General features: G+C 44.8%; 1 protein-coding gene across 2 annotated transcripts in view; it reads left to right on the forward strand.

Annotated features, from left to right (window-relative positions):
* The window catches only part of STAG2 (stromal antigen 2), a 3,222,550-nt gene that overhangs the window by 2,338,108 nt on the left and 858,787 nt on the right, over positions 1 to 25,655 (forward strand). For both annotated transcript variants that reach the window (XM_044057319.1, XM_044057321.1), the window contains exon 19: positions 7,249 to 7,319. In XM_044057319.1, the coding sequence (XP_043913254.1) occupies positions 7,249 to 7,319 (71 nt within the window). The remainder of the gene's footprint in view (positions 1 to 7,248; positions 7,320 to 25,655) is intronic.

Below are 25,655 nucleotides of genomic sequence, written 5' to 3' on the forward strand. Positions count from 1 at the left end.
CCCCACTTCAGTCATACTGCCTCTGCAGACTAAGTATAGATCTAAAGTAGTTAACTTCATTTGATCAGCAACCTGCGGGTATCTGATCCATCCTGGATCCAAGCCGGCAGCTTTCCAAACTATTGAACCGAGCTCCAAGCTCCTCCCCCTTACCCATAATACTCTGCTACCTCCCTCCAGTCCTCAGATCTCATTTGCCGTGGCTTCTATAAGCACGAGTGATGAGCTTCTTACGATTAGGTAAGATAAGGATAGGAATTTTCTCTATCTTTTTCCCAAGTTTAAAAAAAGTGTGTGTGATAATTGACCCTTAGACTAGTTTAGTTTAATTTAACTTTAGTGTATTTCCCTTCCCCTTATCTGTGTGTTAGGGAGTGTGATTGTGGTAGACATGGCCGAAGGCCCTAAGGCTATCTTTTCTAAATGCTCTGAGTGTGGCCATAAGCTGTCCCCAGCCGATGGTCACACTCAGTGCGTTCTTTGCCTGGGGGTTGCACATTTGACATCAGGCTGCCAGATATGTTCTGCCTTTAACCCCCGGGCTCTGAGATACAGGAGGAACAAGTTAATCTTAGCGGGCCTTTTACCCGCAGATTCTACTTCTTCCTCCTCTCCCTCAGTTATGCCAGTGGCGGCTGTTATGCTAACGGTTCCTGCTCCCCTGGCTGGGACTCAACCTTCCACTGTGTCCCAGGGAGAGAGGGACCCTAGAAAGAAAGAGAAGAGAGATAGAGAGAGGGAGAAAGAGACAAAGACAGGGAGAGGCATAGGAGCCACAAGTGGCAGGTCGACTCAGCCCCCTTGGCCCTGCTGGCTTAGCAGCTCTATTCTCCCTTGAAGGTTCCCCGGGTCCCCCCCCTCCCTCTGCTCCGTTCCCCACATTTCTCGCCAGAGGAGGAGCCCTGGCCACCTTCGAGGTAGTCGAGGCGGCCTTCCCGGCCAGCCACGGTGGCCTCTTTTAGGTCTGTGAGAAGCCGTTCTGATGCGGACATGGACCGGATGATGCGTCGCTTCCTTCAGGCCCAGATGCAGATGGGAGTGCTCCCCCCCCCCCTCGGGGGGGGGGTTCAGCCCCCTTCTTTGCCCCTTCTCTGATCCATTATCGGGTTTCGGAGCCATTGGATCCGCGTAGCCTCGGAGCCAGGGAGTCGGCACCGATAGTAATCGCTACTTCGACGCCGGCCTTACCTTCGAGTTTATCGGGTCCTTTTTTGGATCCGATCTTTCAGGGCCGTGAGCCGAGCCTCAGATCCGGAGGGGGGGGGTGTCTTCGGTTCCGATGAGGTCGAAGCACACTTCCCTTTCGGGTCCGATCGCTTCGGCTCCCGCGCAGATCCACACGTCAGATCTGAGGGGGCTGCTCTTGGATCCCAGGGAGAGTGGTTCACCTTCGGCTTTTGACATGTTGGAGAGGGCCCTCTCGAGGGATTCGAGGTCCCCGGCTCGTGCTGCGGATCCTCCCGCCATTCCCTCGCAGATGGGCCTGTCTTCCATCATCCGGCCCCAGGGACAGCCTGCGTCTACGCCCCAGCTAGTTCCTGTAGAGGAGCATGACCCTTTGGTGAGCCCTCCTTGGGCAGTACCGCCGAGGAGGTCCCTCACAAACGAAAGTGTAAGAGGAGGCACTTGGACTCCCCCGAGTCCCTCACGGAAAGACACTGACTTGGAGGAAGGAGAAGGTTCCCCCAGGTCACCCCCCTCCGAGGATGTCTCCTTTGGAGACATTATGGAGATGCTGTGCATTAGAGGGGGGTGGTCAGCCCAGAAACCTTCCTCGGATGAGGCAGTGTTTCTGGAGGCGTTTGATGCAGGCTCGTCTACCTCTTGGGTGTCCCCTCCGTCCGACCCCCTGGTAGACCTAATTACTACCAGGGCGTGGAAGGAGCCGGACACTGTAGAGCCAATCCCCAGGAAACCAGATAAGATCCTTAGTCCCCCGACAGACAAGGCAGGGTGGAGTAAAGGTTCCCCTGTACATGCCATGGTGGTGGCGGCTGCCACCAAGAAGGAACTTTGGGGCAGGATAGTTCCTCGGTCCATTCTCCGGACAAGGAGTCTGACGATGGATCGCATCAGAAAGCGGATGTTTGCTTCAGCCACCTTTTCCATAAGGGCGCTGAATTACTTGGCACACGTGACTAGGCTTCAGCGGGATCTAGTAAAAGAGTATGCTGGGTCTCCCCCGGAGTCCATGTCGGCTGAGGACAAACTAACTTTCTCGGCTCACATGGCCATTCTAAAATCGATATACAACACATCTATGCGTTTTCTCTCCCATGCCACGGAGGGGGCAGCTAGAGCCAGCAGAGCAGGCATCACCTTATGGCATTACGCTTGGCTCTGACTTTGCGGAACCCTTCAAGTCGTCCTTCGCGAACGCTCTCTTTGACAGTTCTACGCTGTTTGGCAATACCGTCCGAGATAATGCTGCTCCAGAGCGAGAAAGATGGGAAGACGCTTCTCGGCTCCTCAAAGGTCCTTTTCCAGGAACCAGAGAGGACAAAAGAAGATGTGGTTCCAGAAATCTCAGCAGTCCCGTTACGCTCAGGACCCTTCGGCCTTCAGAGGCAGGGGAGGACAAGGTGGACTCCGGACCAGAAGAATTTCGGGTCGAGGGAACCTTTTCCCGACCAACCCGCGCAGCACACCTGAGGGGTTGCCCGACTGCTCCTCTCTGGAAGCAGTCGGGGGGGGCATTTCTCGGAACACCTAGCACATTGGGAGTCCATTACGACAGATCGCTGGGTGCTCCGAATAATATAAAGAGGTTACTCTATCCCCTTCATAAATCTTCCCCCTCAGTTTAGGCGCCTCCCCGATGTTCCACCCAGTCAGAGGGAGGCAGCGGCTTTAGAAGTAAAGAAGCTGCTAAGAAAAAGAGCCATCCAGCACATCCCCCCAGGCCAGTCCGGGTTGGGCAATTACTCCAGGTTCTTTTTGGTGCCAAAATTAAGACCATTTTCCGACCTGTCTGCATTGAACCTGTTCATTGCCAAAGAGAAATTCCGGATGGTCACTCTTCAATGTATTCTCCCCCTTCTGCAGGAGAACGACTGGATGTGCTCCATAGACCTCAAGGATGCGTACTACCACATTCTCATGGACAGGCGATCCAGGAGGTTTCTCTGCTTTCAGTTGGGGGCCAGTCATTATCAGTTCAGGGTCCTCCCTTTTGGCCTCACCACAGCCCCCAGGGTGTTCACCAAGGTCATGGCAGTTGTAGCGGCCCACTTGAGGCTACAGGGAATACAGGTCTTTCCTTACCTGGACGACTGGCTCCTCGCCGCTCCCACCAGGCATCTACTATGCTCAGCCAGGGATTGCTTCCTGCTCTTGGCCCACCAGTTGGGGATCGCTATAAATTACAAAAAATCGTCCCTTCAACCTGCTCAGGTCCTGGACTTCATAGGAGCCAGAATAGACACACTTCAGTCCAAGGCCTTCTTGACACCAGACAGACTTCACATCTTAGCACTTCTACGATCTCCGGCCCCACCAGCGGAATTAGTTCCGAGAGCCCTAGGGTCCGTGGCAGCAGCTATCAACCTTTTACCCCTAGCCCGCTTGAACATGACGGTTCTTCAGTGGACCTTACAGGTCCAGTGGTCCATCCTTCCACATCCGTTGGACTCCCCGATTCCCCTCAGCAGAGTCTGAAGGGACTCCCTACTTTGGTAGCTCCATTCCCGAGAGCTTCGGGAAGGGTGGCCGTTTTTGATGCCTCAACCCCAAGCCACGGTGACCATGGACGCTTCTTGCCTGAGGTGGGGGGGGGGCATTGCATGGGCAGGACTGTCCAAGGCACGTGGACTCAGAGACCATTCTGCATATCAATGTTCCGGAGATGAGGGCAGTGCTTCTAGCATTGCAAGCTCTCCATGCCCTTCTTTCTCCGGGGGCTACTGCACTTCAGACAGACATGTCAGTGGTCTGGTACATCAACAAACGGGGGGGACCAGGTCTTACCCTTTTTGCCAAGAGGCAATGAGAGTTTGGGAGTGGGCGATATGCACCAACCGTTTTCTGCTAGCAACGCACATTCCGGGTCGGTCCAACATTTTAGCGGACAAGCTGATTCGAACTATCCTCTCGCCTTAGGAGTGGTCTCTGAACCCCTTAGTAGTGAAACACATCTTCCTCAAATGGGGTCAACCTTGCTGCGATCTCTTCTCATCGCCTTCGAACGTAAAGTGCAGCGAGTTTTTCGCTCTAATTCCCCAACCGGGGGAGAGCCCCAGAGACGCTCTAGTTCATGTTTGGCCATCCGGTCTTCTTTATGCTTATCCTCCTCTCCCGTTAATGACAAAATTGTTACAGAAAGTTTGTCGGTTGGGGAGCAAGGTTATCCTCATAGCCCCATTCTGGCCTCATCAAACCTGGTTCCCGTACCTATAGTCTCATCTCATAGCTTCTCTTTGGATCTTGGATCGCATTCCGGATCTCAACTCTCATCCTTCAGGATTGAAAACTCCTGATCCAATTCCGTTAGTGGCTAGGACTCCCGGTATCTCGTCCGCAGTTAAATCCATCCTGGTGGCTGCGCATAAGCCTTCTACCAGGAAGGTCTACAACAGTAAATGGAAACGTTTTTCCATCTGGGCCTGGCATAGGAATTTGGACCCTTTTACAGCTCCCATTCCAGCAGTACTTGAATTTCTGTCTCACGTTTTCCATCAAGGGGCCAGTTCTTCTACTGTGAAGGTTCAAATGGCGGCCATTTCCCACTTCCACATCGGGGACATTCTTGGTCCTTTAACTTCAACTAAGATCTTAAGACCTCCTGTCAAGAATGCGGTTCCTCCATGGGACTTAACCTTAGTCCTTCAGGCTCTAACTGGTCCATCCTTTGAGCCTGCAGCTTCGGTTGACTTAAAGTTCTTGCCTTGGAAAACTGCCTTCGTAATTTCAATTACCTCAGCTAGAAGGGTATCTGAGCTTCAGGCCCTGTGTACTAAACCCCCGTATCTTGTCTTCCATAAGGGCAGAGAATCTCTCAGGTCTAATCCTTCCTTCTTACCTAAAGTGGCTTCCGAGGCTAACATCAACCAATCCATTAATCTGCCTGTTTTCTTCCCTAACTATCAGAACAAGGGGGAGTACAGACTGCATTCATTAGATGTGCATAGACAGTTGTGCTTTTACTTGCACAGAACAGCTGCCTCTCGCAAGTCGGAGCAGCTCCTTGTTTCCTTTGCTAAGCCATTCTTGGGTAAACCAGTAATGAAGGTGACTCTAGCTAGATGGATATCTCACTACATTTTGCTCACATACAAAATTTCTGGTCGCCCGGAGCCCTTAGGGGGTTCATGCTCATTCTACCCGTTCTATGGCTACCTCTGCTGCGTTTTGGTCAAGAGTTCCCTTGGATGACATCTGCTCTGTGGCTACTTGGGCTTCTCATACCTTTATTTCGCATTATAAATTAGATCTGATATCCAGAGGGAGGGCGGCCTTTGGCTCTGTAGTGCTCTGGAATTTTCTTCCTTGAGGACCTCACAAGTTTTTTGGTAGCTGGGGACTCTGTCCCACAGGTTGCTGATCAAATAAAGTTAACTACTTCAGATAAAGAAGTTATGTACTCACCATAACATTCCATCTGAGTAGGTAACTTTATTTGTCAGCAACCAATCCCCCCTCCTTCCCCCTAACCTGGCTTTTGTGACCTGAATGATGGAATAATTCAGTCCTGGTATGCATCAGGTTAGGACGTTCAGGTATTGTTTGTCTTGGTATTGTCTGGTAATTGGGCAAACTCGATCTGAGGACTGGAGGGAGGTATCAGAGTATTATGGGTAAGGGGGAGGAGCTTGGAGCTCAGATCTCTAGCTTGGAAAGCTGCCGGCTCGGATCCAGGATGGTCCGATACCCACAGGTTGCTGACAAATGAAGTTACTTACTCAGATGGAACGTTATGGTGAGTACATAACTTCTTTTTTCCAGCAATTTACTTCCATTAAGGCCCATCTTCTGCTAAGAGAATCTCTGAACTCCAAGCCCTTGTGTGTAGGGAACCATTCCTTATTTTTCCCTAAACACAAGGTTTGACTCCCTACTAGTTATTTCACCTTTATTCTAAAAGTGGAGTCTTGAGTTTTTGCTAAATTAATCCATTAACCTCCCTTTTTCCTTTCCCAGTCCCCTAAACAAGGGCGAAAGAACACTGCACTCACTGAATTTGCACAAACAACTCCGATTTCTAAGTGGATGTGACTAAAGTACACAGGAGATCTGATTGGTTGTCTGTAGCATTTGTAAAAGTTAAAGAATGACCGTGACCACTTAACAAAAAGAAATTATAAATTTCGAAGTGGATTGCCAGATGCATTGCCTTCACTTACAAACATCTCGAGAAGCAAGCAGGCAGGCAAGAATCATTTCACACTTAACTAGGGCAATAGCTGCTTCTTTTGCCTTCCTTTAGAGGGAGTGCCTACCTAACCTGGTCCTCAAGACATACGTTCTGAAAGTGTTACAGCCTAGTAGTTGCTTCTAGGGCCAGGGTAGGATTTGCCTCGCCATTTTATAGGGATTTGGCCCTACCTATATACATGCATCCCTCTCTTTAGGTTTGGGAATCTTCTCAAGTAATTACTGCAACAATGAATTATGATGAACATACTGCAGTTGTGTAGATACTTAACTGTGGGTGTTTGGTTATTTTTGGTGTTGCAGAACAAATTCCTTCCCTCCTGTCCCCTTCTGATATCTAAATTGGAGTTGAGTTTGGATACCTTTTTCACCTTAGGACCCTTCTTCCATCCCACTCCAGTTGGGTCCCCTCTCTTAAGTTCCCCTATTTCAGTCTGGGGACACTACTGAGCAAGTTGTGCTCCTGCCTTCTGTGGAGAGTGTAAGACTCTGGTTAGGGGCACTAAACCTAAGGCTGTCCCTGACTAATCTTTTGCAGTCCGAGCATCCTCCTTGAAGGAGGGATGTCCTCTCACCCATGGGAGAAGGTTTGTGTATGGTAATTTGGGCTGACTTCGTGCTTCTGAACAGGAATTACTGCAACAGTGAAGGTAATGGAACATCTACATTTATGGTAGGTAATCTACACAAAGGTATTTTATAAGAGCAACCAAGAAAAAACAGCAGTTTTCTGTTGAATGTCACCAAGCACGATAGATTCCATTTATAAGAGCATTGACTTGTAAGCATTAGAGCACGGGAAGTGGAAACTTGTCTGTGTTTTGCAGTACCTTTATTCAGGTCTTGAGTAACTTTTTTTTGTTCTGTTTGTTTAATCAGGGAGAAGAACCGGATGAAGACGATGCATATCAGGTCTTGTCTACTTTAAAAAGAATCACTGCTTTTCACAAGTAGGTGTGGTCTCGGTAAAAAAAAATAAAAAATCTAAGTGTCTTTGTAAATCTACCTTCTGTCCTGTGATCTTATTTGAGAAGCTGTTTAAGCATGAATATATGTTTGAGGACTTAAGTCAGTAGGAGATGAGGCCAACTTGGCAGTCTCTTCTTTACTTTATTCCAGATTGCTTTACCAACATCAGATGTTTTAGTCTATTTCCTGACAGCACAATATAATAAAATGATTTTTTTACCCTTTTTTTTTTTTTTTTAAAGCTTTTGTAATTCTTTTCTCTTGCAACTTTGATACTTCAGGATGTGTCAATTACATCAACTGTATAACTCCATTTAACAGAACTGCTGTGTTCTTGGTTTCCGCACTAAGCACGATAATAGTGTTGTCAAGTTTACTGCTGTATAAATGAAGTGACTTAAAAAGATGCAGGTCGATATTTTGATTAAAAAGGCAAAAGCAGATGACTGTCATTATTGAAGAACTACTTTAGGTGCCAGGGGCTCCCATTGATATTTCTCATCCTTTCATCACTGAAAAGTATGGAAGAGTTCAAAGAAAGATTTCTGTTGGGCCATGTTTTTCCTCTAAATCTTCCATTTATTAGACCCTTCTCTAAGATTACTGAAGCATTGTCTGCATCTTCTGTCCAACCAACCCTACTTATGTCAAGTGTTTGGTTGTCTCTTGATCCTGAAAATGTTCAGGGTTCTAAGCAGCCCTTACACTTATAGTTTTTACATGGAGCTGCGCATTGAGCATTCCTCCAACTTCAATTAGGATGCTCTTTGAAAGTCCAAGGATCATAACTGTGATTCTTGGGACAGTAGTAATTTAAATCTGCATGGAGGAATATGTACTAATTCTGAAATTGCAGTATATCTGAGTATTCCCTGTATGTTGTGGTACAGTTTGAAAATTTAGAACATTAAGAAGGAGCAGTTCCCTTGCTTGTGTAGTTAATTTGAATCTTTTAATGTATTCACCGATTTTCTGAGAGAAATGAATAAATCTTAGTGTCTTGTTCCCAGCTGCTTCAAACACTTAAGTGTTATGGAGTAATTTAAAGTAATAATAGGTCGAGTGTATTGCGATCTGAGGGTCTAAAACATTTGTGGCCAACAGCCTTGCCACATACTTTAGAAAGTGTGCAATATATAAAGTAAGCATGCTTAGTTTTTTGTGTGTTGTGAATCTGTAGTATAGTCCTTGCCACTTTAAAAATATTGTATGGCATTGATATTGTAAAAATGTATCTGTCCTATAATCCACTGTATCTGGAGGCTTATGCCATTGTATTTACAGTGGTAAAGTGTTAACATTGCATGTTCATACTAAATCACTGCTGGGGTAGCCTAAGCTGTATATTGGTTATATTCTGCATAGGATTTGAGAGTTGACCAGCTTCCAAATCTTCATTTATTCCTTACCTGTTGGGTTCAACTCCAATCCTCAAGTCCGACTCGGCAGCTTCCTCCCGATTGTAAACACTGAAACTCACGAGCTCCTCCCTTTACCCTTAATGTCCCAGTCACCTTACATACATCAGATCTCGTTTGCCACCTTAGCACGCACCCAAACTATTAGCTTGAGATGAACTGACTAAAAGGACAGGTTTGGGCACCAAGCCCTTCAGAGCTTTCCTGACACCAAAGAAGACCACCCCTCTCCGGGCTTCAAACGACTGATGGTTGGCCTGTATTGTTCCTTTGCTGTGCAGATAAGTTCTCTTTGGGGAAAAAAAACTGCTTTGTGTAGATTACTTCTACTTCTAAGATCACTGCTCTTGGTGTGTTTATAATGCTATAGGTACTACATCTGGGGCTGTTGCTACTGATACTGTGTTGAGATTTGCCTGGGTGCATTCTCAAAACTTTCAAGACGATGTAAAAAATGACATTTTAAATTCATGTTCTGATGGAGATTTAGCTTTTGATCCTTCTGTTGCAGATGTTAGCAAAAAAAAAAATGTGATGAGAGGGGTATGGTTATAAAGGGTATGAATCTCCCAGAATTTTCAGTCCTCTTTCTGTAAATTATCCAAGGGTTTTTTGTCTGTTGCTCATCCAGTTTTGCCAAGAAACAAAACAAGCGGGTGTAAGCAAATGATCTGATGTCATTTTCATTCATTCCTCAACTGCTGAGTTCGGATCCGATCCTCAGATTCAACTTGGCAGATATTTCCAGATTGTAGACAATGAAACACTCAAGCTCTTCATTTTACCCTTTATGTCCCAGTCACCTTACATACATTAGATCTCGTTTGTCACCTTAGCATTTGGACATGGTCTCTGAACTCTCGTGAGCTTTAGCAGTTTTTGTGAATTAGCTACCTTTCTCTATAATTCTAATAATTTTTGTATCTCTTGCTCTTTTTCCTCCTTTTAATTCTACTTCTACGATTTCACCATTTTTCTCTTTTACTATTAAGGATATTATTCAATACCACTGCTGGTATTCAGTACCAGTATAATACATTTTATTAGTCTTCCTTTTGCATACCATAGTCAGTAATTTCTTTTTCCTGTCTGTTTAAAAAAAAAAAAAAAAAAAAATGTATATTTGTTACTTGTTTCTGTTTTATGTCTGACAAATCGTAAGAGTTTTAAAAAGTGTGTGGCCACAAAATACCAAACTCAGATGCACATTCAAAGTGTGTGTATTGCATTAGGATCTACTCACCTGGACTCCTACTGTGTTATTTGTAAAGGGTTTAATACCAGTGCTTTAGTAGACTGAAATAAGTGAATTTTTAGGGGCTTGCTGCCCTCTAAACCTGCATCTCCAGTGTCTAGGGCTCAAACCCCCCCCCCCAACAATTTATACATAAGATTCTTGCACAAAAAATGTCGTAACAGCTCTCCAGGTCAAACGTCTGCTGTTTTGTCTCAGTTATCAGAGCTTCCTCTTAAGCAAGTTAAAAAGTTGGCTCCGACAGCTTTGGATCTGAAATCTAGATCCCATAAATCACCATGGATCCATTTGCCTCAGTTATTGCCAGATCTGATCGCTTCTCTGCTCCCATCCTTTTTGGCACAATCTTCGTGGCACCATTCAAGACCCTTATCCAGAGCCTCAGTCATTTGTTCCACTGGGACAGCCAGCCCAAACCAGTGACCCTCAAGCAGGAAGTGGGACAGCTGCAATGCAGATTTGCGTCTGAGTTCACAGACACCAGGAGTCTACAACGTTTGAAACAACTGCATGCTTCCTTAGTGGAAGAGGAGGAGAAGATTCGGACCCAGAAATTGGGCAAGTTGAAAAGGGACCATCATGACTTCCAACAAGGGAACATCTTTGTTTGGTCCAAATCAAGAACTCCTTTATCGTCGCAGGAAGATAGAAGGGGACCTGGTTCATACAATGGTGCTGCTATTCAACGAAGTGGACGCTCGATGACATCATCTTCAGAAGCCGGAGGCGATATAGGTCCCACCACGGCAGTTGCGGCACATGGAAGTACTCGCGCCACTTCAGTGTGTACGGATGGGGTTCTTGTTGCCTCCACTGATTCCATTAGTGCTCCCGTGGCTGTGGGAGATACCGGCACCAGCATTGTGAGCACGGAGATGCAAGTACCGGGGTTTCACACACAAACGGTGTCCCACGATGTGTCCAAGGCTATTTCTTTGGGTGATGATGCTTCCATTTCCAGCAAGGAGGGGTCAGCAGTTATGAAGCTATTCCACAAGTTTCAACACGGGGAGATCCTATCCCCGCCGTGAGTTCCATCATCGAGGGCACTAAGGCACCATCTTGTGCCACTGTTTCGACGGATACTGGTTTTGTGTCTGAGGTGTTGGTTTGTGATCCGAGTGATTACAGGACTGGTGCCAGACCGAAAGACACACAGGGTCGTTTGAATTTTTTGGACAGACTGCCGGCACCTGTCAAGAAGAAAGGGGTATGGAATCGTTCCCGCAGCGAGGACAGGGCGTACAACAAGAGGAGGAAGCTGCTGCACTGACTGTTAAGCAAGATACTGGTATTGTTTTTAACCTTTCATCTTACAGTTTATCTGAAGATGAGTGTTTTGTTTTAAATAAAGGGCTGACATTTGTGCCCAGTAGGGCCTGTGTATATAATGACATCATTATGGACCTTATGGTTTTTTGTCATAGCTTAGTCTTGAAACAGATTTTTGGAGGGGATAACCCAAGTATTACCATGCTAAGGCAGCCTAGCGGTTTTGTCCCCCCTTTCTCACCAGCTATGAATTTATTCATTAATGCTTGTGAACAAGATCTGATGTGCTATTTTCAGGAGGGGACACACGGTAGATTTTATAATCTGAGTCCCACACAGAGACAAGCTCTATATGATCTTGGGAATAATGCAGATATCACTATCAAAATGGCTGACAAGGGGGGTGCTGTAGTGATACTGGACACCTCCTGGTATGAAAGTAAGTTGTTAGGATTGTTACAGAATGTTGATACGTATACCCCAATTAATCCTTTAGGTGTGAAAGGGATTATAGATAGAGTACACAACAATTTACGGCTGTTTTTGGATAGTAAATTGATTAGTGAAGATTTGTTTAAATTCCTTATGATAGAGAAGCCAGTGACACCTATATTCAAAGCTCTACCAAGAATACATAAATCAGAAACTGACCCACCTCTCAGACCCATAGTGTCTGGTAGAGGTTGGGTGACAGAAAACATTTCGATTTGGTTGGAGACGAAGTTAAGGCCATACCTAGTCAGATTGGATAGTGTGCTTTTAGATACAGGCCACTTTTTGAAATACCTAGGGGCCTATGAATTGGATCAGTTTGATGGTGGTTTACTTATGGTAACTATGGACATTCAGAGCCTGTTTACTGTCATAGGCAATGATTATGGGATACGAGCCATTTCTGAACTTTTGCAGGAGTTAGGCGTCACTACACTGAAGATAGATACCATAGGAGGTTTGCTTGGTTTGGTACTGAATAATAATGTCTTTATAGGTGTGAATCAAGCATATAGGCAGGCACAGGGGATAGTCATGGGCACCCCCTGTGCCAACACCTATGCTAATCTTGTTTTGTCCTTCTGGGAGAGGAGTATGGTATTGAATAATATGTCATGGAAAGGTCATATCAAGATGTATAAGCGTTTTGTGGACGATATTTTTATTCTTTGGGATGGGGACGATAACTCTTTAGCTGATTTCGTCTCCTACCTACATACCACCACATCATTTTTGAGGTTCACGGTGAACAGCTCACGCACACAGATTGACTTTTTGGATGTCAGGGTACAGTTGACAGAAAATGGCTTTTCATCCAGTTTGTATAGAAAAGACTGCTGGAAGAATACCTTGCTTTCTTTTGATAGCATGCACCCTCGACACATATTTCCTAATATAGTGCAGGGACAGGTTGCTAGGATTTCTAGAATCAGCAATGATGATGCATGCTTCGAGCAAGAGTTGGGGACCCTGAAGGACTGTTTTCATACCAGGGGTTATGATAGGAAATTGGTGAACAACAGGATGGAGTTTGGCAGAAATTATAGGAAGGATAGGTATAAACCATGGCTGAGAACCGTTGATACATGCATAAGCTCACAACATGACAGGGCCATTGGACATGATTCTAGGTTGACACTAACTTATGGCAGTAATATAGGTGATGTTTGTGCACTGATCAGAGGGAATTGGAACATTTTGACTAGTGATGTAAGTTTGAAGGGTATGCTAGGTGATAAACCGGTTTTTAGATATAAAAGAAATAAAAACTTGAAAGATTTACTTTGTAGGGATAAGACAAAGACCAGTATGGATAATCTGGCCATCACTAAACAGGGCACTTTTCCATGTGGGCTATGCAAGGCGTGTGCTTATGTAGATAGTAGGGGTGTTTTTGTACATCCAGTGACTGGAAGGTTGTTTGATTTGAAAGGGAGAGCAACTTGTAGAACCACTGATGTGGTTTATTTGGCTGAGTGTCAATCCTGCACAAGTTTTTGTGTGGGCAAGAACAACTGTATGTTTAAAGTTAGGGTCTTGCAGCACCTCTCTTAGATTAGAAATGGAGACACACGCAATGCATTATATAGACACTTGGTAGCTCATCCTACACATAGCTTCAAGTTTAAAATGATAGTGAATGTGAAGTTGAACAAAAGAGGGGGGAGACATTAAACAGTTAACAGAGCTAGTTGAATCTAAATGGATAATTGAGTTAATGGCACACAGGAGTCCTGGGCTTAATGAAGTCATTCCTATGAGACCCGCCCTTAAGAACAGGCGTTTTTTTTACTGATTTTTACTGATTTTCTATTGGTTTGTATTTGTTTTAAAATGTTTGGTTTTGGGAGATGCTTTATCTGATGAAGGGCAAAGGCCCGAAAGCGCTCATCACTTGTATGTCTATTTTTAATAAACAGAAGGAGTTGGTATTCGAGCAGTGTCCAGTCTTATTTGTTTTTGGATATTTACTATGGTTTATTTGACTGGACTTTGGTGAGGCACAGAACATTGTTTTGTTTTTTATACATTAGATCTCGTTTGTCACCTTAGCATTTGGACATGGTCTCTGAACTCTCGTGAGCTTTAGCAGTTTTTGTGAATTAGCTACCTTTCTCTATAATTCTAATAATTTTTGTATCTCTTGCTCTTTTTCCTCCTTTTAATTCTACTTCTACGATTTCACCATTTTTCTCTCTTACTATTAAGGATATTATTCAATACCACTGCTGGTATTCAGTACCAGTATAATACATTTTAGTAGTCTTCCTTTTGCATACCATAGTCAGTAATTTCTTTTTCCTGTCTGTTTAAAAAAAAAAAATGTATATTTGTTACTTGTTTCTGTTTTATGTCTGACAAATCGTAAGAGTTTTAAAAAGTGTGTGGCCACAAAATACCAAACTCAGATGCACATTCAAAGTGTGTGTATTGCATTAGGATCTACTCACCTGGACTCCTACTGTGTTATTTGTAAAGGGTTTAATATCAGTGCTTTAGTAGACTGAAATAAGTGAATTTTTAGGGGCTTGCTGCCCTCTAAACCTGCATCTCCAGTGTCTAGGGCTCAAACCCCCCCCCCCAACAATTTAGACATAAGATTCTTGCACAAAAAATGTCGTAACAGCTCTCCAGGTCAAACGTCTGCTGTTTTGTCTCGGTTATCAGAGCTTCCTCTTAAGCAAGTTAAAAAGTTGGCTCCGACAGCTTTGGATCTGAAATCTAGATCCCATAAATCACCATGGATCCATTTGCCTCAGTTATTGCCAGATCTGATCGCTTCTCTGCTCCCATCCTTTTTGGCACAATCTTCGTGGCACCATTCAAGACCCTTATCCAGAGCCTCGGTCATTTGTTCCACTGGGACAGCCAGCCCAAACCAGTGACCAGACCACCCTACAGGGTATAGGGTAATCTCTTCCCATACTTCCCCTGAACATCTCACCAAGGAGGTTCCCTGAAAGAGGAAGTGCAAAAGGTGAGACACTCCACATGAGTTTGTCATTGAGGACATTGACTTTGAAAGGGAAGAGTCCCACAGATCACCACTCAATGAGGTCACATTTGGAGACATCTTAGAACTCCTAAAACAAAGGGGTGGTTGATCCCCCAATAACCCTTTCCAAGAGGATTCTGTGTTCCTGGAGGCCATTGGAGCTGATCTGTCTACTTCCTGGTTGACTCTGCTCATTGATTTAGTCTCTAGATGGGTGTAGAAGGAGCCTGACATGACTGACCCAATCCATAAGAGACCAGATAGGATACTGCCACCACCTGAGGATAGACCGCACTGGAGTAAAGGAAAACCCATTAATGCCATGGTCATAGCGGTGGCCACCAAGAAGGAACTGGCAGAACAAAGTTCCTCTGTCCACCCCCTAACAGGGAGTCTAGGGAGCTGGACAAGTTCAGGAAGCATGTTTGTGCTTCAGCAAACTTCGACCTTGGGTCACTGAATTATTTGGCACATTTTACAAGATTCCAGAGGGATTTGATTAAAGAAATTTCCAAATCCCTCTCTGAAATCATATTCTCTGAGGCAGAGACTATTTCCTTGCAGCTGGCTACCTTTCAGTCTATTTCACATTCGTCCATGAACCTCATCTCTCATGCAGCTGAAGGTACCTCACGGGCAGTGGGTTCAGGCATTTCCTTCAGGAGACATGCTTGGATGCACTTGTGTGATTATGTGGAAACCTTCAGATCTTTTGCCAATTCTGCGTTTGACAGAACCTCCTTAATTGGCTCCAGAGCAACACTCTTTAGGTATAAGCAGGAAGGGAAAACCCTGCCTGCTGTGGGTATACATTTTTCGACCCCTCAATTGACCTTTTCTAGGAAGTAATGTAGCGGACAGATAATCTGGTTCAAAAAATCCCAGGGTCCCTTCCAAGATCCACATGGTGATAGTTCCCCCAGGGGCAGGGGGGGAACCCCTGTGGAAGATGCTGTCCCTGCAGCAGAGGTAGTCCACACAATCAGGGATCTAGGAATACCTTCTCTGACAGATCTTGTCAGTGCTCCTGAACGGAGGCCAGACTGTCCCTCTGTTTAGGCAGTTGGGGATTGTTTATTCCTGCACCAGAGAGCCTGGCTAGAAATCACAAAAGATTCATGGGTGCAGAGGATAATTTCCAGAGATTATATAATGCCATTTTCCCATCCAGCCATGCAAGTATCAAACAGAATCCCCAATGTTCTACCCAGTCAGAGGGAAGCCAAAATACTAGAAATAAACAAGCTCCTAGAGTCATCCAAGAGGTCCCAAGAGTCATCCAAGAGGTCCCACAGACCAGAAGGAGTCCACAACTTATTCAAGATTCTTTTTTTTTAATGCAAAAACGGCAGGAGACTGGAGACTAATGTTGAATCTCAGCAAACTAAATCAATCAATAAGGTATACAAAGTTCCAGATGGTCCCAGGTCAGTCCATTCTGCCATTTCTGCTCAAAGACGATTGGATGTGCTCAGTAGATCTTCAGGATGCTTACTTATCACATCAAAATGAATGGACAGTCCAGAAGATGTACGCTTCTGGCGTGGAGAGTCATTACCACTTCAGAGCACTGCCCTTTAGTCTCACCTCAGCCCCCAGGTTGTTTAGCAACTGCATGGCAGTAGTTGCAGCTCACTTGAGACTGCAGGGATTCATTGTTTCCATATCTAAACAACTGGCTCCTGATCATTTTGACCAGGCATCAGCTAATTCAAGCATGGGACTGACTGACTCCAATTGTGCCCTTATCTGAAGATTTCTGTCAGTTACAGCAAATATCAACTCAGACTCTGGAATTTAACAGTGCTCCGTTCTAATATGGTCACTCAGATAGGTTCTGTTCCTCTATCTCAAATTCAAACAGTTTAGTTCTAAGGCAAAAAGTTTGTTGAGTGTATTGCCATCTGTGCCAGAGAGAATAGGGCACTGCATGTGTAACATGCCAGCCTAGCTAGCTGGAGTTTTGTAAATTGTCATTTGACTATCACACTGACTTGTGTAGATGCTTGTATTAGAAATGTATCAATAATGTTGTTATAACTTATTTAAATTGTTTAAACAGTGAATTCTGGAAGGGAAGAGTAGAAGTGTTTGATATTTGTCTATAATTTTCAAATATTGCAACATATGTTAGCAAACCTCTGAATGTGTATTGTACCAGAGTCGGGTGATCAAATGTGATGTCATTCTATAACTGGCATTGAGAGGATGGAACTCTCACAGCAGTTTTTGTTTTCTTTGGAACCTGATGTATAAAAAGATCTATGACAGTTATCACAGTCAGTTGAGTTGTTCAGTTCATTCTATTAGAAGCTCATCACCTTGCCTTGTGGAAGTAAGCATCTCAGCATTTAATCTTGCCATGCTGTATTAATTAAGTTAGCCAGGGAATAGTTATCCTTTAGACAGTCTGGAAATACTGTGAGATTAGTTGAGTATTTTTTCTGCATCTGTTTGAATCTGTCAGACTATGTTTTTGTTTCTCCAGTGATTGCAACTCATGTTTTATTGTACTTGGATATTTAGTGTTCTCATGTATTCTACTTTATAGTTATTATTAAATATTTTTATACCTTTCATTGTGGCTGGTCTTTTAAAGAATATTTTTAACATCTTGAGAGTACTTGTGTTTTAGTGATGCTTTGACCACTCCTAAAAGACTGGCTGCTTTGGCTGTACTCTACCATGTATATTACTACTGATTTTACTCAATATAATTGGATTCCCTTGTAAGAGCCTGAGAGTAGTTGACTGGTCACAGCATAATTACCTTATTGTCTGGACAGAAGGGGGCACAGCTAGTAGATCTATGCCAGCCTTTCCCAGGAGGTGTCAGCTATTTCGAACTGGGACACAGTGCTCAAAGGTGAGTATTGTTTGGTATTTGGAGAGGGAGTGTGTCCAGTCCCAGGTCTGGAGCGGGTTCCCTGTGTGCTCTTGGGGGAAATTGTGCTTGATGCAAAGTGCTGGATTTGAAATACCATGTAAACCCATTCCTGTTCTTAGTGACAGTCTCTCACCAGTATCAGTGGTAAGGATTGAGGCTACTTGATTACTTGCCCAGGATAGAAAGTCCATCACATATTTATGTGATGGCCTCTCAACCCCGGGCCAGTAATTAAGGATCCTCAATCCTCTCCCAGAGTACTTCTCTTTCAGCACATTTGATACTCCAAACACTGAGATCCATGTCAGTAGCAATCGCTCTGGTTCCTCTGGCAAGGTACTATATGAGAATCCTTCAATGGACAATTGCATCTCAATGGTCTGTTCTCCAACAACCATTATCCAGTCAAGTCAAAATAATGCAAGCTTGCAGAAATTCTATGGTGGATCCATTCTAATCAAATACAAGAAGCCCATCCCTTTGATGTTCTTCGTGTTTGTGTTGCAGTCTTGAGTTAGGGGATTTCCTACCATGAAAGCTCTTGGGTGGTCCAACTACCAGAGTAAAAAAATCTCCCTCCTCCTCAGGCTGGCCAGTGTCCTATCTGACATCAGTATGTTTGGGTATATAGGGAGCCAGCTGGTGCCATAATCAGTCTTTTCTTGCGGTCAGAACCCAAAGCAGTATTTCAGTGCGTCAGTCATTCTGCACCAGGGAGAAGTTGTTTGAAAGCTAAGTACCCGTTGTGAAACTTGTTTCTTGTTTTTACATATGTCAGATAAGGTTAACAATGGTCTCCTCTGTGGTAAGCAAATCCCACACCAAGACTTTCATTCCCCGTGTGTTACCTGTCTAGCCCTGATAACGACATTCTGAATCATCGTTTCTACACCCTTTTAAACTCTAGGACTATTATGCATAGGGAGAGGTCTTGGCTAGGACTTTAGTCTCCAGTCCACTTCACAATGTCTGGCATCCGTCGGTCACCCCAAGGTTGAGTTCCCTAAGCATTGGAAGGATAAGGAGAAAAACCCAAGCTTAGAGCCTTGGGCAACAATCTTTATCCATCAGCCAGTTCCACAAGGATTGTAGTCACTGAAGAAGACGAGGTGCTTTTGCAGCTCCCTTCTGCAACTGAGATGGTGGTGCAGGCTTCTGTAGAGACCTCTCCAGAGTCTGACATGCCATCTGGTCCCTTATCTTCTACACAGACCTTGACTTTCAGTTCATCGGTTGGGTCTGGAGTCGCTCAGCAGACCTCTGCTTCTGCCAAGCACTTACACCGCTGGCTCTCCTTTGCGGCGTCGGCCTACATCGCTGGCTTATTCATCCAGAAAGGCCAGAGCTACCTTGAAGGGTACTACTACAGGCCCTTTGCCTAGGCCTGCCGACTTCCATGAACAGGGATATCAGCAAGACTTGGTGAGGTTAGCTGAAGACCTTATTTCTATAGTAAGATCTGGGTATCCCCTTTTTGAGTCTTCCCCAGGGAAAAGGGATCCTACCCCAGAAGTACCTTCTCATCCTTTTGATTCTGATGAGATTTTGACCAGGAGTCTCTTTGAAGAGGGACCCTTCCTTACTTCCTTTGAAGATCCAGATTCTGAAGAGAATCTGGCTTCTGATTCATCATCTCAGGACATCACTTTTGGGGAAACTCTCCATGCCATGAGGGAACATTTCTAGTAGGAGGCCTAAGAATACCCACAATCAAAATAGATTGTTAGGGGGAGTTCCTTGACCTCCTAGAGCACAAGCCTTTGACTATTCCTCCCGTGTTGGAAGTTGTAGAACGTTTTTATGGATTCCTCTTTAAATCCAGATGTTCATCGTGTTTCACTGTTACAGTTATTACACTTGGGTTATCTTGCTGGCAGGCTACCCGCAGTCAGCCTGAATTCCAAAGTCCTGGTCCAGCGTTGGTTGCTGTCGCCTCTTCCCTGACGTCAGTGCACCAGGGGTATATAAGATGCAGCCGACGCCATTTTCTTCAGTCTTGCCACGCGGTGCCCGAAGCAAAAGCAGTTCGCAAGTGCCGGTCGGCCAACTCCTGAGATTTTCGAAATTGAATTTCAGATCCGAAGTCTTCAATAAAGCTAAGTACCCCATTGGGGAAACTCTTTCTTGCTCCAGACCGATGTCAGTAAAAGTTAACAATTGTATTTCTTGTGGGAAGCAAATACCTCCTAAGGATTTTCACTCTTACTGTATTCCTTGCCTAGGCCCTGACCACGACGTTGCTAGTTGTCTGTTTTATGCTAGATTCAATCAACGCACTATTAAGCGTCTGTTTGATTTTGATTTACATTACTTTGACCGAAGGTTTAACTATATAATGCCGTTGGAACAACCAACGATCGGAATTCATAAAAATCTCAAAGACAAAGAAAAGGACAGGCATCCGAGGTCCAAAACAGACGACGAAGCCTCTTCTAGGCCAGTCGCCGGTTCTCAGTGAGGCGCTTTCGCAGCCCCTGACACCCGCTACCTCAGAGCCACAGGCCGCCTCCGACTCCCACGTGGAGACAACTAGGCCTCTGGAAACTCAAGGTATTGGGCCTACGGAAACTATTCCCTCAGATGGGTCCGGAGCAGCTGAGCAGGCATCGGCTAATGAAGGTGTTTTTCAGACCTACACAGCTTACTATCAAGACCATTTCAGCAGCCAAGGCAAAGTCTAAAACACAATTAAAGACAAAGAAACAAGTACAGCATTCTCCTGGGCAGTCATCCGTGCCAAAGAAACAGATGCTTAAAATGGCTGAGGACCTAATTACTTTGATCAGGGGTTCCCATCCCCCTCCTGATAAAAGGCCTAGGCAAGACACTGACTGACTCCTCTGACCAGGTTTCTGTTTCCTCTGACTCCTCTTCAGAACAGGGATATTCTCTTCCTCCATATGAGGACTCTGACGCTGAAGAATCTATCCCTTCAGCCTCTCCTCCTGAGGATTACTCCTTTGGGGAAGCCTTGCACACCATGAGGGAACATTTCCATTGGGAGAGCCAGGATTATTTAGAATCCAAGAAAAGGCTCAGAGACTTTGTTTTACTGCCTCAGAACAGGCCCCTTGCTATCCCCCCTGTACTAGATATTGTTGATGTTTTTTTCTGAATCCAGTTTGTCTCCTGATTCTTTACCCCCTGTACCAGTCAAGCCAGATAGGTACTACAGGGTCCCAGATTCTCATAAATTTCTTTATAAAATCCCTGCTGCTGACCCAGAAACCATTTCTCAGGGTCCCAAAGGGGTCAAAGCTTCCACTGCAAATAACCCTGTCCCCTCTAATAGGGATTCTAGAGCACTGGACAGATGGGGGGAAAAAATTTACACTTCTGCTACTTTAGCTGTAAGGGCTTTAAACTGCCAGTTTCACATGCTAAAATATCAACAATTCCTAATGTCTTTGTTAAAACAGAAAATGCTTACAAGCTCAGAATGTCCTGAATATAAGGAAATAAGGGATTTATTGCATGCAGCTGAACAAGTGGGAAAGCATACTTTGCAGTGTGGTTTTGATTCATTAGAGGCTTCTTGCAGAGCTGCAGTTACAGGTTCTGTCATTCGAAGGCATGCTTGGTTAAAAGAACAAAGTTTTCCTGATCATGTTAAAGCAAAATTATTGGATGCTCCATTACAGCATGATACTTAGTTTGGTGTTAAGGCAGAAGAGGTGTTAAAGAAAATAGAGGATAAAGCAAAGTCAATGCAGACAGTAAAGGATTTCTTACAGGTTCAGCCACCCAGATTTAGCAGGAACTGACCTTCAAAAAATTGGTCCTTTCCATTGTCAGGCCACAAAGAGGCAGATACAGATGCCCAAGAGACAGATCTCAGCCCCAAGGCTCATACAGACTTAAACAGTGGGTGCTTCTGCCCCCAAAGGCGGAGAAGACAAATCGCAAACTTATAGGAAACAGTCCCAATGACTTTCCTCTACCTATGCCAAGCCCTTACCTTTTGACAGCACCCTTAGGGGGAAAACTAGCATTTTTCTCTCAAAATTGGCACATGATCACCCAGGACAAATGGGTACTGAATATTGTTTCTCAGGGTTACAGGTTCCACTTTCACACCCTACCAAGGCCAAAAGGTATGCCAGACATGCCACACAATCAATGGGCAGCGGCACAAAAACTAATTTCTGCTCTCATGGACATGAGGGCTATTCAAAAAGTGCCACAGGAAGAGCAGGGGCAAGGATTTTATTCAAGACTTTTCTTGGTACCCAGAAAGGACAACGCTTGGAGACCAGTACTGGACCTGTCTACTCTAAATACTTTCCTGGAAGTCCCAAAATTCAAAGTGTTGACACTGCAGCAACTTCTACCCATGCTGGGCAAGAAGGCTTGGCTAGTTACTTTGGACCTCAAAGAGGCAAACCTGCATGTCCCAGTCAGACAAACTTCAGAAGATACCTCAGATTTATAGCTGGTTCAATGCATTACCAATTCTCTGCACTGCCCTTTGGCTTATTTACTGCATCCAGGGTCTTCACAAAATGCCTGGCACCAGTAATTGCTTTTTGCAGACAAAAAAATATTTCCCTACTTGGACGACTGCCTTATTCAAGCAGAGAGCAAGGACATTCTTCTAAAGCATCTGGCGTTTGTAAAAAGATTACTGATTTGCCTAGGGTACACAGTAAACGAAAATAAATCAAAACGAGTGCCCTCTCAAGAGATAATATTCCTGGGTGCAAGCTTAAATACAACTGCCCAGATGGCTTATCTCATGCCAGACAAGCAAAGGCAACTGACTCATTACTTTCAAATGATGGCAACAAAGACCCAGCTACCTGCAAGAAAAATTCTGCAGGCTTTGGGCTTCATGGCATCCTGCTAATTCCATATGCAAGACTGTATATGAGGAAGCTACAATGGTATCTAAAAATTGTTTGGACTCAACATTGCCACAGCCTGGAAACAATAATAACTCTTATTCCCTGCCTGCAACAGGAGTTTCAATGGTGGGCACTGGCCTGTCACCACAACAAGGGACAGCCTTTCACTTTACCCACAGCCAGGCAGCCACTAACAACAGATGCATCAGATTATGCCTGGGGGGGGCCACACATGGCAGGAAAATGTAGCAAATGGCCCGCGGACCAAATGCATCTTCATATCAATCAAAAAGAGATGCTAGCTGTACAGAATGCCCTAACAGCCTTCAAGGAACTACTACATCCAGGACCACTATTGCTAAAGACGGACCATAGTACAGTTATGTGGTACATAAACAAGCAAGGGGGCACACATTCCTACCCCCTCTGCAGACAAACCATGACTTTGTGGAACACAGCACTGACCCATCAAGTACATCTGCAGGCACAGTTTCTGCCAGGAAAGAAAAATACTCTGGCAGACTAACTAAGCAGAAACCTCATGGACCCTCATGAGTGGAAACTAGTTCCACAAGTCTTCAGCATGATAACAAGGAAATGGGGACGCCTAGACATAGATCTTTTTGTCTCCCCTCACAAATGCCAGCTACAGAGATTCTGCACAAGGACTTATCACTCACAAGCATGGAAGGTGGATGCTCAATCATTCAGCTGGGAAACCCTAACAGTTTATACCTTTCCTCCACTGCCTCTCCTTCCCAATGTACTCCTAAATGTCAGACGAGAAGCCAAAAATGATTCTGATTGCCCCAGACTAGCCACGCCAGCACTGGTACCCAGTCCTAAAGAGCTTGTCTCAAGGCCCAGCCTGGACTTCACCTCAAATTCCCCATCTTCTGACTCAACAAAACAATCAGATCCTGCACAGCCAACTCAGAACCTTAAACCTGACTGCATGGCAAATAATATAGCCACTCAGAACACACCTCTCTCTAAAGCTGTTATGAATGTCATTTTGGAAGCCAGGAGGCCCAGTACCAGGAAATCTTATGCAGAAAAATGGAAGAGATTCTGTGCTTGGAACCAGGCACAAGGACTTGAACCACTTGTGCCAAATATTCCTCAGATTTTACAATACCTGAGATGCTGGATGAAGGCCTATCCTCATCAATTAAGATCCATGCCTCTGCCATTTCAGCTCATTACAATACGGAACCTCCTGTTTTCTGACATCCACTGCTAAGACAGTACCTCAGAGGGGCAAAAAACATAAGACCCCCAAGGAGAGCACCGATTCCTACATGGGACCTCAACTTTGTCTTGGAAAAGCTCACACTGCCTCCTTTTGAGCCAGCCAATACATCTGATATAAAATTCTTATCATGGAAAACTGTTCTGCTCTTAGCAATAACTTCAGCAAGAAGAGTCTCAGAGTTACAGGCATTAATGGTAGTGGAACCTTTCATCATCTTTCATCCGGACAGGGTTTCTCTAAGGACAAACCCAACATTTATGCCAAAGGTAGTATCCAGTGTGGCTCTTAACCAAACATTCATTTGCCAACATTTTATCCAAATCCCTAGAATAAAGGGGAGAGACTTCTGCACTCTTTGGACATACACAGGCAGTTACGCTTCTACTTGGACAAAAAAGCTTTCAGAAAAACTGAGCAACTGTTTGTGGCATATGCTGCAGGATCAGAAGGAAAGGCCAGCTCAAAGCAGACCATTTCAAAATGGATAGGACACTGCATTCGTTTTTGCTATGCACAGCATGGCAAGGCAGTGCCTAAGAATATTAGACCACATTCTACTAGGGCAGCAGCCACTTCAGCAGCCTTTCTCAGAGGAGTACCAACCGAGGAAATTTTGGAGGCTGCAACTTGGAGTTCAGTGCACACTTTTACCAAGTATTATCACTTACCTCTTTACTCTAAATCCAGAGCAGGCTTTGCCACTGTGCATTTCTGCAGGGCCTCATAGCCACTCCTACTCCTATTTAGACTCAGCCGCCCTACCTCAGCTTTGGGATTCAACCCAAGTATAATGACTGCAGCAGTGAAACACAAAGAACATAGTACAGTTGTGTACACTTACCATAAATGTAGATGTTCGCATGTATTCACTGTTGCAGTCCAGGTTACCCTCCTGCCATCCCTCTGTCATTCTACAGTTTATCTTTCCCTCTCTATCTTCTACAACCTATGTGGTGTATTTGCTTGTAGATGAAGGTAAAGTTTATATTGATGCATGTATATATAGATACATATAATATTGCTACCTTTTTGGGGGCACCTGACATCAGGGGCAAGAAAAACTAAGGAAAATGGCGTCGGCTGCATGTTTTATACCCCTGACGACCTGACGTCATGGAAGAGAAGACAGCTACTAACGCAGGACCCAAGACTTTGGAATTCAGGCCGACTGAGGGCAACCTGCAGCAGATTACCCAAATGTAATGACTGCAACAGTGAATACACTCGAACATCTACATTTATGGTAAGTGTACACAACTTTACTTTGCATCCCGTATGAATACCAAATGCAGAAGCTACTTTGCTCTGAATCCACCACCGGGGGACAGCCCAAGGAACTCGCTTGTACAAAGTTGGCCTCCGGGACTCCTGTATACTTTTCCTCATGTACCCCTGATTCCCAAGTTCTTGCAGAAAGCCAAAGCCCTCTAAAGGATGGTAATTTTGATAAACCTCGCTTTGGTCTCGTCGGATTTAGTTCCCCTTCTTCCGACACTATCAACTGGAGGATCTTTGGATTCTGGACCCAGTTCCAGACCTACTGACACATTCGTCAGGCACCCTCCACCTCTCTCTTCGGTCCCTCAGACTGACACCTAGGCTGCTTCAATTCCCTTCCTAGCCAGGTCACATGATTTTTCTTTGGAGGTACAGCACATTCTTGTATCTTCCCATAAAGCTTCTACCAGAAAGTTGTATGCTAGTAAATGGAAGCGATTTGCCTTTTGTGTTTCGCAGAACAATGTTGATACCTATGTGTAGCCCCTATTGCCAGTATCCTGGAATTTCTCTCTAAACTTTTTCAAGAAGGTGCTGCGGCTGCCAGTATTAGATTCCAATTGGCTGCCATCACGAATTTTCATCTTGGAGCTGAGGGTTCTAACTTAATATTTCACAGAT

This window comes from Protopterus annectens, chromosome 15.part0, assembly GCF_019279795.1.
Source record: "Protopterus annectens isolate FY-2018-M chromosome 15.part0, PAN1.0, whole genome shotgun sequence".
Lineage (NCBI taxonomy): Eukaryota > Metazoa > Chordata > Ceratodontiformes > Protopteridae > Protopterus > Protopterus annectens.